The sequence below is a fragment of the Camellia sinensis genome, chromosome 1 (genome assembly GCF_055761805.1).
Source record: "Camellia sinensis isolate YWXY chromosome 1, ASM5576180v1, whole genome shotgun sequence".
NCBI lineage: Eukaryota > Viridiplantae > Streptophyta > Magnoliopsida > Ericales > Theaceae > Camellia > Camellia sinensis.
The window spans coordinates 134,909,048-134,928,914 of NC_138961.1; the positions used below are offsets into that span (position 1 = coordinate 134,909,048).

Below are 19,867 nucleotides of genomic sequence, written 5' to 3' on the forward strand. Positions count from 1 at the left end.
TTAGAACTGTAAAATTTTATAGTTTCATAGCATATTTTTCAGTGTGATTAATAAAGATAAATACTTAATAGATTTTTGCTTTGAAACTGTAATATTTTATAATTTCAAAGCTTGCTTTTCAGTTTACTCAATATTGGAGATTATTTGCTTAAACCCTACAAAAATTAAAAAATAACATATGTTTTTTTTTCGTTGTTGTTGTTTTTTGCTATTATGTTTTTTTTTCCTTTCAATTTATCAATATTTAGCATATTTTGCTATGTGTTTTTGCTCTAATTTCTTTATTTATTTAATTTCAATAATATTTTAAACATTTTAGTGAGTCTCTGACGATATTCTTAATGTCCAACAAACGTTCTGGACATTCCGGCGATTTCCAGTGACATTATAAACACTCCGGTGAACTTTCGACAATACTCTGACGATTTTCCAGTGATGTTAAACATTTCGGCGAGTCTCCGGTGACCATCTGACAGAAGTCTAACGATAGTGGGATGTGGCAGCATCTGTAAAAAAAATTTAAAAAAAAAGATTTTTTGGTAATAATTAAAAATATGTATGACTAATTGGTGCAAGTATTTTGTTTTGGGATAAAATGGGTTTTGAATTTTATGTATGGGACTTATCGGTAAGTTCTCCTTTTTATTTTGGGAGAATATCAAAAAGTTGAGAGTAAAAAAATGATTATAAAATGATGAAATTAGTGATTTATGTATTTAATTATGTAAATAAATCTTGTACCTTTTGTGAGGCCCTTGACTTTCGTAATTTCTTTTTAGACCCTTACTTTTGAATTATTTCAATAAAGATAATTGATTCCTTATTTGATTTCAATTTTAACTCTAAAGTCGAAAATGCGCACCAATCAAATCAAAGAATTCAAGAATCATTTCCAAAACCCTAATAATAATTAATTAACTCCCTAATTATGGATTTATTGCTCAAAACCCTAGGTTTCAGGTTCTCATTATGATTTGTCGTTTAATTCCAAACAAATAAACTTTAACCGAATTGGATTTCCAAATACTAATTTAATTAAATACTACACTTAAATAAATGTCCCAATTTATAAATTAAGGCTTTAGCCCTCACATTTTACTTGAATTATAAATTAACCCCAAGATAGTACCATTATATATATACATATTTGTGCCGATATTCTTAAACAAATAAGTTTGTACACAAATATCTCCACAAAATGTACAATTTGTACATCAAAAAAATTAAGAAAAATTTCCAAATCAAGGAGATATGGTCGGCCACCCCTAGGCTACAATTATAGAGTACTTTTTTTGAAGCATATCCCTAAAATCATGGAACATATTTTGATTTTGGTACCAATTATATATATAGATGTATACATGCATTGTGCTTGTAACTATGATAGTTTTCATTAAGAGAAAAACCTAATTAGATTATGTTTAATTACATAATTAAGGTTCCTACTATTCCATTTCATCCTAACTAAATTAAAAAATATTCAATTGAATTAGAATCAATGGCAAAATAGTCTTTTTATTACTTTTACTCTATAAACATACCACTCACCTCCACATTTTGAACACAAACACCCTCATACATTCACATACACGGCTGAAGGAGAGGAAGAGCGGGAGAGAGAGAGAGTTTGGTGGTGGTAGAGAGGAAATGAAAGGAAAATTGCGCAAACATCTCATCTAGGCAACAAGTAAGCCACATCACCACCCTTCCTTCTGTTTCCTCTTTGAAATACATGTTTTTAGAGATTTTAAATATTTTTTTCAGAGGTGTTTTAATGGTGATCTTGTGTTAAAAATGAAAAGAGTTGAGCCTTGTTTCACATTTACTTGTGTTTTCTCTTACTAGATGCAAAACTATTTTTTTTTACACCTATCTCACATGAATTCCAAAGGCACACCTTGAATCTAAAATTCTGAGTTTATGATGTATTATTTAGCATGTTTTCATCGCAATAGAAGTGAAAAGTCATCTATGATTACCCTCTTTTCTACCTTTTTCTCTTATTTGAAACTTTGTGCTCAAAGAATCAATATTTATAGCCCACTTATAAAAATTATAGAAAAATGTAAAAACAATCTCCTTAACCTCATTTTTATGTCAAAACCTTCCTGTAAGTGTTAGCTTTCATGGAAACAAATTTTTCTCGAAAAGAGTGAGCAATTTGAGAGAAAATTCAATTTTCGTAAGAGTCAACGAATCTAGACAGCGCTGAAGTATTTCTTAAACAACTAAAAATCTAGAAAAGCTATTCTACTTCTGAAAAATGTTTTGAAAACTAGATAAAATTCTCTATAATCCGTGAAAATGCCAAGTTTAGGAAAAATCTAAAAATGTCTCTTTAATTGCTATCTTTAAAGTGCATCTAATCTAGAAATTATGTTTGTTGATGATTTCATACTTTTAATTTCATGAATGTGCTTCTTATCTCTTGTTTGGGCCTTAGTATGATATTTACATTGTTGTGCTTATTTTTCTTTACCATGATACTTTGATGATGCTTATACTTGTGTAGAAATTATTGTCTCAATAGCTTGTTCTAACCTTAACTTAAAAACATCTAACTCAAAGGGAAACTAAATGGAGTGTATTGGGTTTTTGACCACTTGAATAATGATGAGATGACAATGGATTGATAGGACATATTCCGTAACTGAAGGTTAAATCTTACGCAAGTTGTTATTTCGAAATTCTTGAATAGATCGATTGTATTTAGACCCTAAGTACTTATGACGGATAAGGTTGGATTAGGTTATATATTTTTACCGTCTCTTTTGAGGTCCTCGATTGGTGCTACACGGTAGGTAACCGTTGCATGTATCCGAGGTAAGGTCTGAAAGCAGCAAAAGAGGGGACGTATCGAATAATCCAAGTCTAATTCTTGTGATTGGGAGGATGAACTATATTTAGGAGATTTATAGATTACTAACATCTAACCTTGTAATCCTTTGTTATTGATTTGAATATCATACTTCATTACTTGTTTGTTAGAATTTTGATTGTGTATTGGATCGGGAAAAAAGAATGAGGTGTGTATGTGTATGTTCACTGGACATTTCAAGCTCATGGCATTTCATGCCAACTATTGATGAAATTTACGCGGACAATGGAGAAACAGATACATTTGAAGACATATGGCTATCCTAGAAGAATTAGGAATTAGTAGTCATGTTTTGAGATTGTAAGTGTTAAAACTCTTGTCATAATTAAGATATGATTTTGTAACTATTATTTTACATATATATACATATATGTTGTGTGAACTTATCATTATCCTCCCGTCAACTTATGTAGACCTTGTATTAATATCTTGTTAAGATCTGTCAAAAAGATAGCTTTGTTATCTAACGAAATTGGACTTTGAAGAGTGACTATATTAACTCCTCTAATCTTTTCTGGGATCTTACTTGATTATTGACCAACGACTCATTAGTGACGTTTCCTAAACTTGTAACCTTAGAAGAATCCTATATTTATTTGTTAATATATTCATTGATATTTCCCATTTTTGGGGCTTCACACCTTCATTAATTGGAATTTTTTTTAACATTTTTTTTTTGAGATTCTTCCTTTTATTTCAACAACAGGGCCCAAGCTTGATCTTACGATTGTTTGGCCCCTTTGTCTGTTTGGTTTGATTTTTTTTTTTTTTAAATATATATGATATTTGTTTTTTATTGAATTTTTTTGATGTTTTAATTAATTTTTTGTACTTTTAATATGCACTTAATCAATATGTATTTAAAAAATAAAACAAATTAACTAAAAATATTTTTAAAAAAATACTAAAAACAAACAAAAATTTGAAAAAAAAAAAATTGTGTGCTTTTTGTTTGGAATTTTATTTCATATTTTAGTTGAAAAAATTTCTTTGTAGATGCATCTAATCTTGATATATCTAAAAAGTTAAAAAAATAACTAAAATATAAAAAAAGTTTAGTAAAGACAAACGAAAACACATCTAAAAGTAATTTCTAAAATTTACAACCAAACAAATGTCTCTGCAACGTATTTGACTAAAATATTAAAAAAAAAAAAATCAGTAAAGACAAATGAAAACACATCTAAAATTAATTTCTGAAATCTGAAACCAAACAAAGGTCTTTGCAATGCATTCTTACGCTGTGTTTGGTTGGGGGATTTGGAGAGGGATTTGGAAAGGGAAAATGAAAAGGTGTGTGAAACTAGGTGAAATATAAGTATGTTTTATGCACATTTCACCCACCTTTTTCATTTCCCTTTCCAAATCCTTCCTCAAATCCCCCAACCAAACACACCATTAGGGTATTGAAGTATCATATTTTGAGTTTTCTCAAAATATTCTTATAGTTAGTATTTGTGTAAAATTTTTATTAAGAGAGGATAAAATTTGAAATCAAGATTATGGGTTTGATAAAGAAGGTACTGGAGAAGTTTAATGGATTAGATAAGGAGAGAGTGTAATCCATTGGACTTTTAGGATAAATAATCCCTAGACAATTTGGTTGAATATGATATGTATCCCATATTTGTTTAATCGTGGAATTCAATGTTAGAAAGTGACTGTCTTATTGAATCTTATGTTTGGTTGTGATATTATAAGGAATGATAAATGTGCCAAATACTATTTTATCATTTTAAATTGTTTACTAATAGTAAACTAAATTTGACTCATAATTTTATTTTATTTTTTGGCTAGAACATCTAAAAAGTTAAATAAATAGACTATTAATAAAAATTAAATACATTTATCTTATTTTTTGGTTGAAACTTTTTAATTTTATTTTATTTTACTATTGTTGAGACCATAATTTATTTTTTTGTTGATTGTAACATATTGATTGCGGCCAAATATAATTTAATTGATTGTGGCTTGTCAATTATGGTTTGTTGGTTCAGACTATAAACCATTCTTAAATGGTAAACTTTGGCCACAACATTATTATTATTATTATGGTTGCTAGTTTTGTGCAAGGATGTAAAGGAATTAGGTACGTGATCAAACATGAGACATGGATGATGTTGAGGAAAGATTATCTATTGAGAAAATTATTGGTTTAGATTACCTCTCTCTCATATGGGTGAGCCTATAAATAGGTTAAGAGAAATACAAAGAAAGGATACACAACATAACTCACAAATCATGATTATTAGAGTAGCTTCTATTAGTAAGTTGAGCTCTAGTATCTTTATTGATCAGTGTATTTTCAAATTTTTTGTTCTTGTTTAAGTTCATGTAATTTGTGACAAGTGACAATTATCTTTGATCAATAATTATTCAATTCCCTTTTCTTATATTCTTCTTTATTTATTTTTCTTCAAATGCTTATACAAATTGTGTAATTAACGAAATAAATAGATTCTTGATTAATCCAATCACAACAGAATAAAAAACACATGCTGGAATTTACAATCATATTGTACAAAAATACACAAAATAATAAAATGGTAAAGAAAGCAAACCGGAACCTGTGTGGTACCACAGTCTCATTAAAACAGATTAGCCGTCTCACTGTGGGTGTTGGAGGTACGTCGGCTTCTGTCTCCCAGGATACTACGGTTTAGACCAGCTAACGCAGAAGCACCTTTTGATAACTTTGGTGAACCGACAATGGCAGCACTCTCTCACACAGAAAGAAAAATTATAGGCAGAAGCAAACCGACTGTATATATTTTGGGAAGCAAAAAATTTGTACCAAAACCAAGGGAGATAAATCTCCTTTTATATACCATGGAGGAGAGAGGAGGAGCCTCTAGCCATGAAGGATACCAACCAATGCTCATGAAGGCTAGCGACCAATGTCCATTACTCCTGCAAAACTGCTGGAGTAATGGACCAAAACTAATGGGATAATAATATTTGAGATATATATTCTGTGCACACAAGTGTGTATATCTGCAGCAGACTTGGCCCAAAAGGATTAGGTTGGTGGACCACCAATCCGGCCTAGCCCAAACCTAACCCATTCCAGCAAGCCTCAAGCCCAAGATCCAAGATCCACGATCCACGGACTAGGACCCAGCCCGGTCCGGGTGGGTGGGAGGCGCGCGTGTGCGCGTGTGGCAATTTTTTTATAACCAACTTAGACCATAGTCTTGGCCCAAGCCCATCATTAAAGCATCCATAACTTCCTTCTTCCGAAAAATTTGGATGCCCAAAAGGGCTCATGCCCTTATCAAAATCTTGAGGTTTAAATACCTATTCCTACAATCAATGTGGGGTTAGTAGTTATACACAATTCCCAATACTTCATTCTTGAGACCATCTTTATGAGACAATTTCTCATTTAATTTTTAATGGCTTTTGGCCATTCTTTTTGTGGTGTAAAGACCTTGTTATAAAGAATCTAAAACCCATTTAATCCCACCTTAACCAATGGTAAGGACCTACTTTAATTTCACATTAAAGTTACCAAAAAATCATTTTTTCCAACACAAATAAATCTTTGGCCTATTTAATGTATGTAACTCAACTATATTGTTTAATCTATTTTTGTTTTGTAAAAACTATGCGGATTGACCCTAAACTGAATTGTTGCTAACAACTAGTTGCACAATCATTACATGTGTCAACCACTAGTGTATATATATAAGAATAGCTTTGGTTACAAAGCTTCTATTTGCACCCCAAAAAGTGAGTTGGGCATCCCAATTTAATGCTATTTTTTTAATTACTATTAAGTCCCTATTTAAAATGACCAAAAAGTACTTGACTTTAGAAAAAGTATAAATAAAAGTGTTTTGGACACCCCATTCATCGTCAGCCTCAATATTCTTTTTCTTTCTTCTCTTCCTACTTTCATCACTTTGCATCGTCATACCTAACTCTAATCCAACCCTATTTGTTTTAATCCATCATTCTTGCATTCTATTTCATGTTGAAATCAACAATGGATAATAAAGAAGACGTTTCCAAGCAATTTTCTATAGAGAAAGTAAGTTTTTAATTGTTATTTATTGTTTTTTGTACATTGATTTTTCGAATTGATTTGGCACTGAGTATCCGAACAAATTTCACATGCTTGGAATTAAGTATCCAAACAAATATATTTTATTTGCACTGAGTACCCATATCTGAAACCAATTTTCTATTGTTCGAACTTGAGGATCCAAACAAACTTTACATGTTTGGAATTAAGTATCTGGATAAATATATTTTGTTTGACATTGAACATCCATATGAAACAATTAGAACTAATTTTATAGTGTTCGACACTGAGTATCTTAATGAAATTCTTATTCCATATACAAATGAATAGTTCTACAGATGTTTATATACAATCCCAGATCTTGTAATCAATATACATCTATTCCAGCTAACTCACTTGACTGATACACACTTGTATAACAAACTATTCAACATCCTAACTAACTGTTACAGATATGCATGTGAGGTTGCTATCCTTCATGAGCTGACTTGAGCTGTGACACTTGTGCACACTTGAGGTTGGATTGTTTTGTGGATCTATGGGCTGATTCTCTGATATTCTTATTATCCCCCATCAAGCTAATGGAGCAAGGCTGCACCATGAGCCTGGTTTTAAGAAAATGGAAGTGAGGGAAAGCTAAAGGCTTGGTAAACAAATCGGCAAGCTGAAGCTCAGTGGGAACAAACTTAAGAGCAAGAAGCTTAGCAATAACCCTTTCAATGTGCATGAGGCGATAGTGAAAAATTGGATTAGTGGCTAAGGTCATGGCTAAGAGATTGTCGTAATGAAAAGTGGGAACAAAGAATGAAACAAACAGGTCTTTGAGCAGTTGGTGAAGCCAACAAAGCTCTACAACAGTATGGGCTAATGAGGGATATTTGGCCTCAGTGGAAGAGTGAGACATAGTATTTTGCTTCTTAGCAGACCAAGAAACCAAATTGGAGCCAAGAAAGATGCAAAACCCAAAGGTAGACCTCTTATCATAGAGGTCACCAGGCTAATTTGAATCTAAAAATGCTTGAAGAACCAGAGGACCAGAGGAAAACAGTAGGCCATGAGAAAGAGTAGCCTTGATATACCTGAGCAAATGTTTGACAGCACAAAAATGACCATTTGAGAGAGAGTGCATATGCTAACAAGCTTGATTAACAACCAAAGCCAAATCAGGTCTAGTAATAGTAAGATATTGAAGACCCCCAACTAAACTTCTGTAAAATGAGGGATTGGCAAAGGGCAAGGCATTAGATGCTGAAAAATAAGGCTTGAGAGAAAGAGGAACTACACACGGTTATAGTCCACTATTCATGCTTTGGAGAGTAATTCAGAAGCATACTTTTGTTGGGATAAAAAATAACCATGATTTTGAGCTTGGACAGAGATGCCAAAGAAATAAGAGATATCACCCAATTCCTTCATGGAAAAAGCTTGATGCATATGATGAAAGAGTTGATCAAGAACAGTAAACCCAGTTAGAAGTGTAGGAGAGGGTTCAAGAAAGGAGTTGAAAAATTCGAAGATCTTCGAAGATCCTTGAAGAATAACTTCGAATTCTCTAGAATATAATGAGAGGCTTAGATTCTTTAATAATCTCAACTTAGGAACACAACAACAAAGGAGATGATGGAGATAAGAGATTGGGTGAAGAAGAAGGCAAAATGGCTAGAGAATAGAATAATGGCAAGGCTCTCCCATTGATCTCCCACTTTCACTCTCAAGGTTGATAATGGAGAAGGGAAATTAGTTCTTTCCCAAGAGTTAAAAATCTCCAAAATCCCTCCCTTGTAAAGCTATGGGTGGGTGCTATTTATAGGCACCTCATGATGTAGGATGGAGCCCATGTGCAAGGCACATGGGGGATATTCTCTCTAGCCACCTTGTCCGAGGGGGTGACCTCTCCGAGGAGGTGACTTCTCCGAGGATGAGAAAACCCCGAAGAGGAGATCAATCCCTCGGCGAACCCTTCTTCTTAGCCACACCTAACCAATGATCCCCAATCATCCCAAAGGGTCAGGGGTAGTCCCAGAGAACGTCCTGCCGCAAAATATTGCCGAGTCTCATGGACCCCCTGGGGTCGTGCCACCTCGACCCGGGTATAGGCTAGTTTAACCGAAGAGTGAATTTGTCTCCACTCACCGTCCTCGGGATCGGGTCCTTTGTTCGAACTCCATTACGCCCATGGTTCTGGTGCGTAGATCCCGGAAAGCTCCGAGCCCGCAAGTGTTCTGGGACTCATTAACGGAGCGACTTCTAGATTGCGTCTGAATCCGTTCGAAGCCGAGTATTTCGGACTTCTAGGTTCGTGGATCCGAACCCTTTCGAGTCTGAGTGCCTCGGATCTCTAGGCTTGCCTAATACCCTTTCGAGTTCCGGGCCTGAGTAAGTCTCTAGGTTCGTGGACCCGAACCCTTTCGAGGCTTACAGCGATTTAATCCGTTTGATGGCGATAAATCTGGGCCCACCGATTCTTGGACTTGCGATAAATTCTGGCCCACTAATCTTGGGCTATTGGGCCTAAATAATTTAGTGGGCTCAAATTAGCCCCTCTTACATTTGCCCCTTGCGTGTATGAGAAATTTTAAATTTCTCAGACATGCATACTGTCATTTCTTCGACCCTGTTTCGCATCACGTTTCCCAAAAAAAAAAAAAGTTTTGTCACGACAGAGCCTATGGATAAATTTGATGACGCACTTCAATTTACAGAAAAAATTGACAAGCAAAAATTTTATTTTTTTGTACTCTTTTTTTTTTTTTTTTTTTTTTTTTTTTTTTTTTTAATCCAAGCAAATAATAACAAAGCATCCATTTTTTTTAAAAAACAAATAGCACACAAGGCTCGCGTTTTGCTATTTGGCACACAGCAGACCAATTACATATACATACATTATTAGAATATACTAATAGAATATTCAAAGATAATGCTCCCTTTTTTTTTTTTTTTTTAATTAAAGAAAGGCTCACACGTTTTTTTTTTTTTTTGCAACCCTAATCAATACCCCCTCCTTTCTTTTTGCCTACAACCACCGACAGCACAACTTTTCTCTTCCTTTCTCTTTTCTTTTTTTTTTTTTTTCTTTTTTTTGCAACCCGTTGAATACTGCTGCAGCCGGCCTCCTTCTTTAACATTCTTTAATCAGAGCAACAACTCAGTGCTCTTCTTTAACTTTTGTAATCACCAAAGATCGCGCAAACCATCGTGATCCGCCGCAGCTCCGTCGCAACACCAGCCTGCCTATCGTCGTGCTGCACCCCGTCGACCTACTGGAGAGCTAACCATGGCTCAGCCCTGCGCTTTGTTCCGGCACCTGTGACCTCACTGCTGCCTCTATCCGTGACTGACCAGCGTTGGCCACGCCGCCCACTCAGCGCGGTGTTGGCCTGCCCAGCATCCTTCTAGCCCACTGTTCACACACGCTGCTCGCGCCGTCATCGATCTACTATGAAACCCGTTTTTTGTGGGCCTTGGTCTTCCTCTCAACTATTTTTATTCCTTTCACTGTATTAGATTTGTTGGTCTTTGGTCCTTGCTCAAAGCCTTCTTCCTTTTTTTGTTGCACAGCCACTTCGGCCCCCCCCCTTTACACAGAGATCAACCCAGCTGTTCTTCTTCTTCAAGAAGGCTCTGCCATTTGCACACTAATCTTCATCCAAATATCAGAGGTAAAGTTTACTATAGCACCTGAAAGTACAACGTAAGTGTGCATGGAACATGGTGCCAGTCAAAATTTCAATTTTTAAAAGGTGAATTGATGTCCATCCAGTGTGTTCCTAATGCTCTAGTCACCATGAAACCAGTTTGCTTCAGCTTATTCAGTGTTCTTTCGTGTTTCAGGTGTGATATTTGTTTCCTCTGCGGCTAGATACATCTGGTTATCATTTAGATTCCTTTTAAGAGCGGTAGACCATGATGAGACAGGCCACTGGAAGGGTGTGACAGACACAAATTGGTGCTTAGCTCTTGCGACTACTATTTTATGAGGGTTGTGGAAATACCATTGTGCTAGACGCTTTTGAGGGAAAGAGAATCAATACTAGTCAGGTGTGGGGTGCCATGGTGGAGTCATGCAGAAATAGATGAGGGTTAAATCTTCAAGTTCCAATTTGCAGTCATCGGAGACATTCTAGTGTCAAAGGTCAGAAGGGGTGGTCTAAACCACCATGAGGTGCATTTCGAATATATATATATAGATGGCTTATGATGTATATATATATATATAATATTTTATTTTATTATATATATATATGTTATTTTATTTTTTTTTATTTTTTTTTTATTTTTTGCTTCGAATCTGTTGGTGCTTCGTTTTTTTTTTTTTTTTTACTTTGCTGCTTGACAAACTTTGGGCAAATATATATATATATATATTGATTATCATATATATATATATATTTTTTTAGAGCTCGGATTACCCACATCAGCCTTGGCTTGTGCACAATCAATCGCTGCTTCCGGTTTCAGCTTATCCGACATCGACCACGCACGTTCGCCCTCTCAACGCAACGTGTGTGGTCTTGCCCAACCTAGCTCCACATCGCTGCTTCCGGCTTCAGCTTATCCGACGTTGACCACGCACGTTCGCCCTCTCAACGCAACGTGTGTGGTTTTGCCCAAGCCTAACCCAGTCTTGTTGATTACAGTCTGTAAAGCCTCTCTGATTTCAGCTTAAATTTCCAGTATCGGCTTCGGACTTCACCTCTCTAACTGCCCAAATTTGTAAGTATGACATTCAACCCCCTCTTCCGAATATAAATATATTTAAATATATATAAATATATTTTTGTGGCAATGTAAAGGGCTCAAGCAATCTGATGAAAATAAAAATAAAATAAATAAATAAATAAATAACTGAATCTGAATATGGACTCAATTTTTGTGGCAATCCCAATGATATATATATATATATATATTTTTTTTTAGCTCAAACACCGTGATTTTGGCCATATGGAAACATGCACTAGCACTTGAAACCTCATTGAGGTGCTTGGCTTGAACATAATTTGTTGAACTTTATCACCGAGGAAAGGCCGAATATAACTTGTTGACTAGTATTTGAGCTCCATTTTTGACATGGAGAGAGAAAACCCTGGACTTATGAATATGGACTTTGGAAAGGACATTCTTGTAATTTGCATAATGATCCATTGAATCTTGCTACTGATAAGCAATGTAATATACTTCGGATCTCGGGCCTGAAATTTACTATTGAACTTCACTCTGTCCAAATTTTGAGCCCCGTATAAATTGGACCTTTAATATAGAACATAGTGACTTTAAGAAATTGACCCGATTGAACTTCATCATGAAGCGACCTATGACATTGCACCTCTTATTGATGATAGAAGACGAAAATCTATATGTTGATGATGCACCCATTGGTATTAAAATTTGTTGAGCTTGAGGAACACCCGAGAAAAAGAATTGTTGATGACTTCTGGGGTTGAACCTGGACTCTTGGTGTAAAAAAATTCCTCGTAGAATTTGTTGAATTCATGGACTCTCAGATAAACGAATAGTTGATGCCGAAATTTCATTCGAATGTGTTGCTTTAATTCCAATATTCTGAATTTTAATACGGTCAACTCCTTACTATTTATACCTGTTATTTCAGCCATATGTCTTCTCGAAAGAAACCCGCTGTCCCGGGGTCATCGGAACCGGCTCTCATGAAAGAGAGGGATGTACCTCCGGCATCTGAGTGGAGGAAATCTCCTTATTTTGGTCGGAAGGACCCCTTCTGGCGGGCGGCTACCTCCACCACTTCTCTTCTATCTCCGAAGGCGGCTCCATTATGTCTCACTGAGGACACTGACTCTGGACATGAGGCCCTCATTTCTCCTTCCTCGGTGCTACGCTTTCGAATTGAGCAGGGGGACTTTCCATACTGTTATCCTCAGTTCAAGGCCTTCTCAAACCCTCCTTTCGGTTGGCAAGAGTGGGTCGATGATGTCCTCTCGGACAGGAGCCTCTGTCAACGACTTCAGGAGGCCCGGCTATTGATTCCGGTGAAAATATCTAGATCTCTATCCATCCGTCGCAACAATGCTAGCCTGGAAGCCATGGCTCTTCGATGGAGCACCGAGACACACACCTTTATACTTGGCCAGCACGAGATGGGGCCCACCCTTGAGGATGTGTTCATGTTGCTGCGTTTGGAAGTGACCGGCCCTGATGCCTTCGACCCTGAGCAGACACCCCCCGAAGATGATTCTTTGATCCAATCTCTGAAGCTAAATCTTCAAACTTGTGGTCGGTGGAGTTCTGTTTTTGATGGTTCAGCGAGGAGGACTAGTCGAGTAAGGACGGACCGTGCCTCCTATACTGCATGGATCCGTCACTTCTTCAAGGATCTTCAGCCCTTGGCCAGAGATACTGATCCTGACTCTCGGGAGTATGAAGCCGGTCCGATGTATGGCTCCAGGCTCTATTTCTTGGGATTTCTGGCTTGCTTCCTTTCATTCTTCATTCTTCCGAGCACACCTCCGGATTCCCTCAATCCTTTCGTCTTCCCCTTGGCAGTCAGGCTCTTCAGAGGAGATCGGATCCCTTTGGCTCCCCTATTTCTTGGGAATCTCTATTATCGGCTGGATCTGCTACATCGAGATATGGTTCGCTCCGTGGGTCGATATGAGCCTGTCTCCTTTATTCACAGCCAGTTCCTGCTATGTTTCTTCTTCGAGAGGTTCCCAAAATTTGCCCCTGCTCCGACTGTATTTGAGGCGGAAGTTCTTCGGGAGATAGTGGATAAAGATGGCATCCCCGTGCTCGATACTGATGGGTCTCGGACATTTGAGAAAGCGAAGTCTTGCCAGCCGTTGATTACACGTTGGTCACGTACTATTTCCACCTTATCCTTGAATACTCTGGTGGATGATCCCCGACGCTTTGTGGCACGGCCGTATGTATGCCCACCTGTAGGTGTGGCCACACCGCTTATCTATCATGGTTCCTCCCGCTTGGTGTCTTTTCCTTTGCCGAAGAACATCCCTGCACCCTTTGTTGATATGCTAATTATGATCCGTCCGAGTTCATTACCGGTGTGGCATGAGGAAGGCGTTGATAGTGCCGTTTATAGGCCTGACCGTGTAGCATGTCAATTCGGGTTTGATCAATGTGCCCCGGGGCCAGCACCTCATTTATTATCATTTTCAGAGAGCTACGGGCGCTTCAGTCGCCGGCTTATACACACCGTGCTTCCCATATCCGGCTCTTTGACGATGCCAGGCTTGAGCCGAGTAGGGGGTTTCACCCCCTCTTTCAGGCGGTATTGGCAGAAGAATATCGATGCGTTTATTGCATTTGTCCAGAGCAGACCGACCGTATGTTTGCCTCCGCCGATTTATAAGAAGGATTCTTCTCTTCGGCTACCCGAGAGCCGAAAATCTGACCACATGTACGAGGGTTTCTTCACTTCATCTGCTCCAACTGACCCTTCTGCTCGGGCATCTGCTTCTAGCTTGGCAATTACTTCTCCAGAGCCAGTCCCTTTGAATAAGGCCTCTGGTCCTCGGACGACCCGCCTTAAGAAGATGGCTCACAAGAGGACTTCTGATGCCAGTCCTTCCGCTCCTCGCCTTTCCAAAAGGCTTCGTGAGGTACCCGAAATTCTTGATTTGAAGCTACTTTCCTTCTTGCGACTATACCTTCTAAAATGAAAACTTTTATTTGCCCATGTTATGTAGGATCCTGCGGTTGTTGACGTTCTCGGTACCGTGGCTCCTGGCCACGCTGCCTCCCCCAGGCCGGACTCAGACTTGGACGACACCCTCCCTTTGTCTGCAAGACTTGTGAAGATGTGCACCCCTCGTATAGCAGTTATAGATGACGATGATGATGAGGCTAAGTCCTCCGATCATTTTTGTGACCTTATTCCATGCACGCGTCGTCATCGCCCTACCGTAGCTGAGGAGGAGCACTACCTTGGTGACGAGTTTGTTGGGGCTCACCGTTCTGATGTTGAGATTGCTAGAGGGACTGATGCCACAGAAATTGATGTTGCGGGCCATGCTTCTAGAGGCGATGTAGAGATGAGGTGCGCCTCTGGGAATGGTGTGGAGGTGGATGTGCTAGAGATCTCTGAGACTCGCTCTGGCACTTATGGTGATTCTCATCCTCCGGCCCTCCTTCCTTCTTCAGGGATGACTACTACTGTTCAGGCTTCATCAGACATTGAGATCGATCAGGTGGTCTCTACACGACCAAGTGACTTTGTTGATGCTAGGAGTCCTTCAGTTGCCCCTGCTTTGCATATTGATTCTCCCTCTGGTAATCTTTCTTTCTGAAGTTTGTCATTTACTTATATCTGTGAGAAATCTTTACTTAAATGACTTTCCTGTTCCCTACCTCTAATAAGGCCTTCTTATCTTTTCTTCAGTGTTAGCTGCTAACGGGGTCTTGCCTTCACCTACCTCAGACTCTGCTCCAGTGTTAGCTGCTACCGGGGTCCTGCCTTCACCTGCCTCGGACTCTGCTCCAGTGTTAGCTGCTACCGGGGTCCTGCCTTCACCTGCCTCGGACTCTGCTCCAGTGTTAGCTGCTACCGGGGTCCTGCCTTCACCTGCCTCGGACTCTGCTCCAGTGTTAGCTGCTACCGGGGTCCCGTCTTCACCTGCCCCGGACTCTACTCCGACTCTCTTTGTAACTCCTCACGGTTCTCCTTCTCAAGGGGGAACACCTGCCTTTGAGACGACTGCCAGAGGTTCTTCATCGCCAGTGCCTTCAAATATTTTGGATTTGAATCTCAGTGATTTCCACATTGATAGTGATGCTTTTGGTCTGTCCCCTTATCGTTCGGCATTCTCAGGCTCGGGACCTCTGCCGGGAGTTACCCCTCCGGGTGGTTCATCTAACCCGATAGACATTGGGGAGATTCCTGAGACTAGCAACTTTCCGGCCCCAATTCCTCCTTCGACTTCTGGCAAAGTATCATTTCTCCATTATTGGGTAGCTCCTGAGTTTGCTTCAGTTCTACAGCTTGTGCATTCAAGTTACCCGGAGACCTTTGCTTCATTTGCTTGCCAGTGTCCACTCATTCAGACTGCTCTTCTCGAGTCTTTTGCCACTATCTTATATAGCTTGGACACGCAACGGTTGTGTGACCTTAATGGAAAAGTAGTCGAGACGGCGTATCAGGGGATCTCTGACATGGAGCGTCACCAAGTGGACTTATCATGGCTTCGGAAGCGCCTGGATATAGCTTCGAACGCCAGTCATCGGCTGGAACTTATGTCTGTGCTTGCCTCTTATCGCACCTCTATAGATGAGACAAAGGCAACTCTTCGTGAACTTGAGTCGGGTTATGCTCGGGCCTTGGAGACTTTAGAGGCACACTCTACTGTTTGTCCTCCAGATGTAGATGTGACGGGCAGCTTCTTCGAAGGTGTCTTTAGGAAAGATTGAGTTTTTTTTTTATCATTACTTTCTTGCCCCTTTCGATAAAAATGTTTTATCTAGGACAATGCAATGAAATGACAAAATTTTTGTTGTTTGGATATTTTCGCATTGTTTTCTCATTCTACTTGATAAAATATTTATTTCGAATGATAGAACAATCATATGCACATGTTTATAAAAGCTGAAATATTCTCATTAGTTCTTCAACTTTCTTGACAAAAGCATAATAGATTCACTGTAAGTGATGGGATAAAACATACACCATAGAGAAAACCAGCTTCTTCATAACGCAAGGGAAATACAACCTTTAGACAAAGTAAGAAAGTGAAAATGAATTTCAACATAGATGAGTCCAACTATGGGTAGTAATGCTTGATAAACTTTGCATTGAGCGGGCCAGTTCGGAAGCCGTCTTCAACCCTTACAAGTTTGTAGTACCCGCTTGAGCTTGCCTGAACCACCTTGTAGGGCCCTTCCCATTTTGGAGAAAACTTGGGTAAAGGCTGTCCTCGCATGATTGGGTCTACAATCTTCCATACTAGATCACCTTCTTCAAACTTCCTTGGTACCACAGTCTGGTTATAGGCTCGGGCGATGGACTCATGATACCTTTCCATGACTTTTGCAGCTCTGTCATGCTTTTCCTCTAATGCTTCCAATCTGGTGGTTCGAGGCTCCAATACCATCCCCGAGGCGAGAGCCATTCGAGCAGATGGCGTTTCCAACTCTATAGGTAACACTGCCTCGGACCCATACACAAGGGAGTAAGGAGTTGCTTGAGTTGGCTTTCTCTTCGAAGTGCGATACGCCCATAGGGCTACTATCAACTGTTCGGACCAAGTCCCCCCAAACTCATCCATCATCTTGCTCAGAATCCTTATTAGTGTCTTGTTTGTGGCTTCCGCCTGCCCGTTCCCTTTTGGATAGTAGGGTGTGGATTTGTGATGCTTCACTTGGTAAGTCTCTAGGAGGCTCTTCACATATTTGTTTATGAAGGGAGTGCCGTTATCCGAGAGGATGGTGTTTGGTACTCCAAATCGGCAGATGATATTCTCCTTGATGAAGTTCGCAACTGCAGGCCCCGTAGCATTCTTCAGAGGAATTGCTTCGACCCACTTTGTACTCAATTCTGTGGCTGCGAGAATCCACTTGTACCCCTTAGAAGATGTGGAGATGGGCCCTATCAGATCAAAAGCCCAGGTATGGAACGGCCATGGCGTTCGGATACTATGTAGGTCTACAGCTGGAGCATGGATCAAATTTCCGTGTTTCTGACAAGTCTGGCACCTCTTCACGTGATGGGATGCATCTGACTCCATGGTCGGCCAGTAATACCCAAGGTGTATAAGTTGCTCGAACAGCCGAGCCCCTCCTTGATGTTCAATCTCGTGGGCTCTTCCGAGGACTAGATCTGACTCTTCCTTGGAGAGACATCTCAGGGGAGTGCCCTCAATACTTCTTCTATACAGCTTGTCCTGATCAAGAAAGTACCGCCTCGCTCTCCTCTTGAGGTGTGCAATGTCCCTCGGGCTCTCAGGTAGTGTTCCCTCTTTGAGATAGTCAATGTAGACTTGCCTCCAGTCAGGGGTATCAATTTCAAAGCAACTCTCATCCTCCCGGATGTATGACTGACACTTGGGGCATTCCTTCTGTAATTGATTCGAGTCCTTCTCCATCTCGGGCCAATAATAACCTTGTCTTTGGATTCTTCTATACAGACTGATATCCCCATCCTCGCAAGACTTTTCATGGATCTGTTGTAGTCGGAAGCTTGCTTCTTGTTGGCCAATACACCGGGCTAGGAATCCGGTACCTCCTCGGAAGTAAAGTTCACCTTGAATAATTGTGAATTGGGCAAGCTTGGCCATAGTCAGTTTTCCAACTTTGCTTCTGAGTTGTTCGAGGACTTCTCCTCTCCAGTCCTCTGGAAGGCCTTTGTCTTCGGGTATTATTGAAGGTTCTGTTCTCTTCTTGATAACAATTGTTGCCTCTTCCTCTGGAATGTCAACTCTTGCCCCTAATGTTGCGAGGGCATCTGAAAACTTGTTGCCGGAGCGAGGCACATGCTCTATTTCGACCTTCTGAAATTTGTCAAGAAGCCTTTGGACTGTTGTTCGATATGTGGCCAAGGCAGGCTCCTTTAAGACGAACTGTCCTGAAACTTGCTTCACTATCAGCTTTGAGTCCCCCCGGATCCGAATCTTCTTGATACTGTGCTTCTCAGCTGCTATCAAGCCTAAAATAAGAGCCTCATACTCGGCTTCGTTATTCGAACAATGGAAATCCAGTTTATAAGACAAATATAACTTTTCTCCACTTTTGCTTGTAAGGACTATCCCGGTTCCTCCCTTCCCTCCGGCTGCTGCTCCGTCAAAGCTCAACGTCCAGAAGCTTTCCTCGGAAGCCATAGCTGCGTGCACCTCTCCTCTTAATTCTTCATTCACTGGTTCATAGTCACCACTTGGAAATTGGGCAAGGAGATCAGCTAAGGCTTGGCTTTTGATCGCCTTGGGGGCTACACATGTGATCTCGAATTCACCCAGTGCTAACAACCATCTTGCCACCTTCCCGGTTAGAGCAGGCTTGCTGAGGAGGTATCGGATTGGATCACTTCTAGTAACAATCTGAATCTGATGTGCTAGGAAGTAATGTCTGAGCTTTTGGGCAGTGAATACCAAAGCTAAACAATGTCTCTCTACTGGAGTATATCGGACTTCTGCTCCTCGAATCTTCCGACTGATGTAATACACCGGGCGTTCTACTCCATCTACATCTTGGACCAATAATGCCCCTATGGACTTGGGGGTTGAAGTTAGGTACAACATTAGAGGCACCCCGGGCTGCGGGGCTATCATGGTCTGAGGCGAGGTCAAGGCCGCCTTGATTCTCTCAAAGGCCTTTTCGTGCTCTTGGTTCCACTCGAACTTGGCATCTCCTTTTAACAAAGAGCCGAAAGGCGCAGAGATCTCTGCCAGTGCTGGGATAAACCTCCGAATATAAGACACCTTCCCGAGGAACTTCTTTAACTCCTTCTGAGAATGCGGGGGAGGCATTGCTCTGATAGATTTGACCTTGTCTTCATCTGCCTCGATACCATGCCTATGTACAAGAAACCCGAGGAACTTCCCAGCCGTCACCCCGAAAGCACATTTGAGAGGATTCATCCTCATTTTGAATTTCTGGCACCTCTTGAATACCTTCTCAAGGTCTCGGAGATGGTCTTCTTCTTTCTTGGATTTCACCACTAGATCATCAACATAATCTTCCATCTCATGATGGATCATGTCATGAAAGATTGCAGTCATAGCCCTTTGGTAAGTTGCACCGGCATTCTTGAGTCCGAAAGGCATGACTGTATAGAAGAAGTTTCCGAGAGGTGTTCTAAAAGCGGTCTTTTCTGCGTCCTCTTCAGCCATCTTAATCTGATTGTATCCACTGAATCCATCCATGAATGAGAACATCTGGTGTCCCGAGGTAGTATCCACGAGGGTGTCGATGTGAGGAAGAGGGAATTCATCCTTCGGGCAAGATTTGTTCAAATCTCAAAAGTCTACACATACTCTGATTTGGCC

The 19,867-nt window shown here is 39.8% G+C and overlaps 1 protein-coding gene across 1 annotated transcript; it reads left to right on the forward strand.

The window, feature by feature from the left end:
• Positions 1-14,906: 14,906 nt before the first annotated feature.
• Positions 14,907-17,181, forward strand: LOC145797503 (uncharacterized). Its single transcript, XM_082884754.1, has 2 exons — positions 14,907-15,167; positions 15,277-17,181. The coding sequence occupies exons 1-2, from the start codon at positions 14,930-14,932 to the stop codon at positions 16,299-16,301; spliced, it is 1,263 nt and encodes a 420-aa protein (XP_082740880.1). The 5' UTR covers positions 14,907-14,929; the 3' UTR covers positions 16,302-17,181.
• The last annotated feature ends 2,686 nt before the right edge of the window (positions 17,182-19,867 follow it).

Bases quoted from the DNA above. Each gene is read 5' to 3' on its own strand.
- LOC145797503 (XM_082884754.1), top strand. From the start codon at position 14,930: ATGAGGTGCGCCTCTGGGAATGGTGTGGAGGTGGATGTGCTAGAGATC. The intron at 15,168-15,276 runs GTAATCTTTCTT...TCTTTTCTTCAG, and splicing joins GCATATTGATTCTCCCTCTG to TGTTAGCTGCTAACGGGGTC.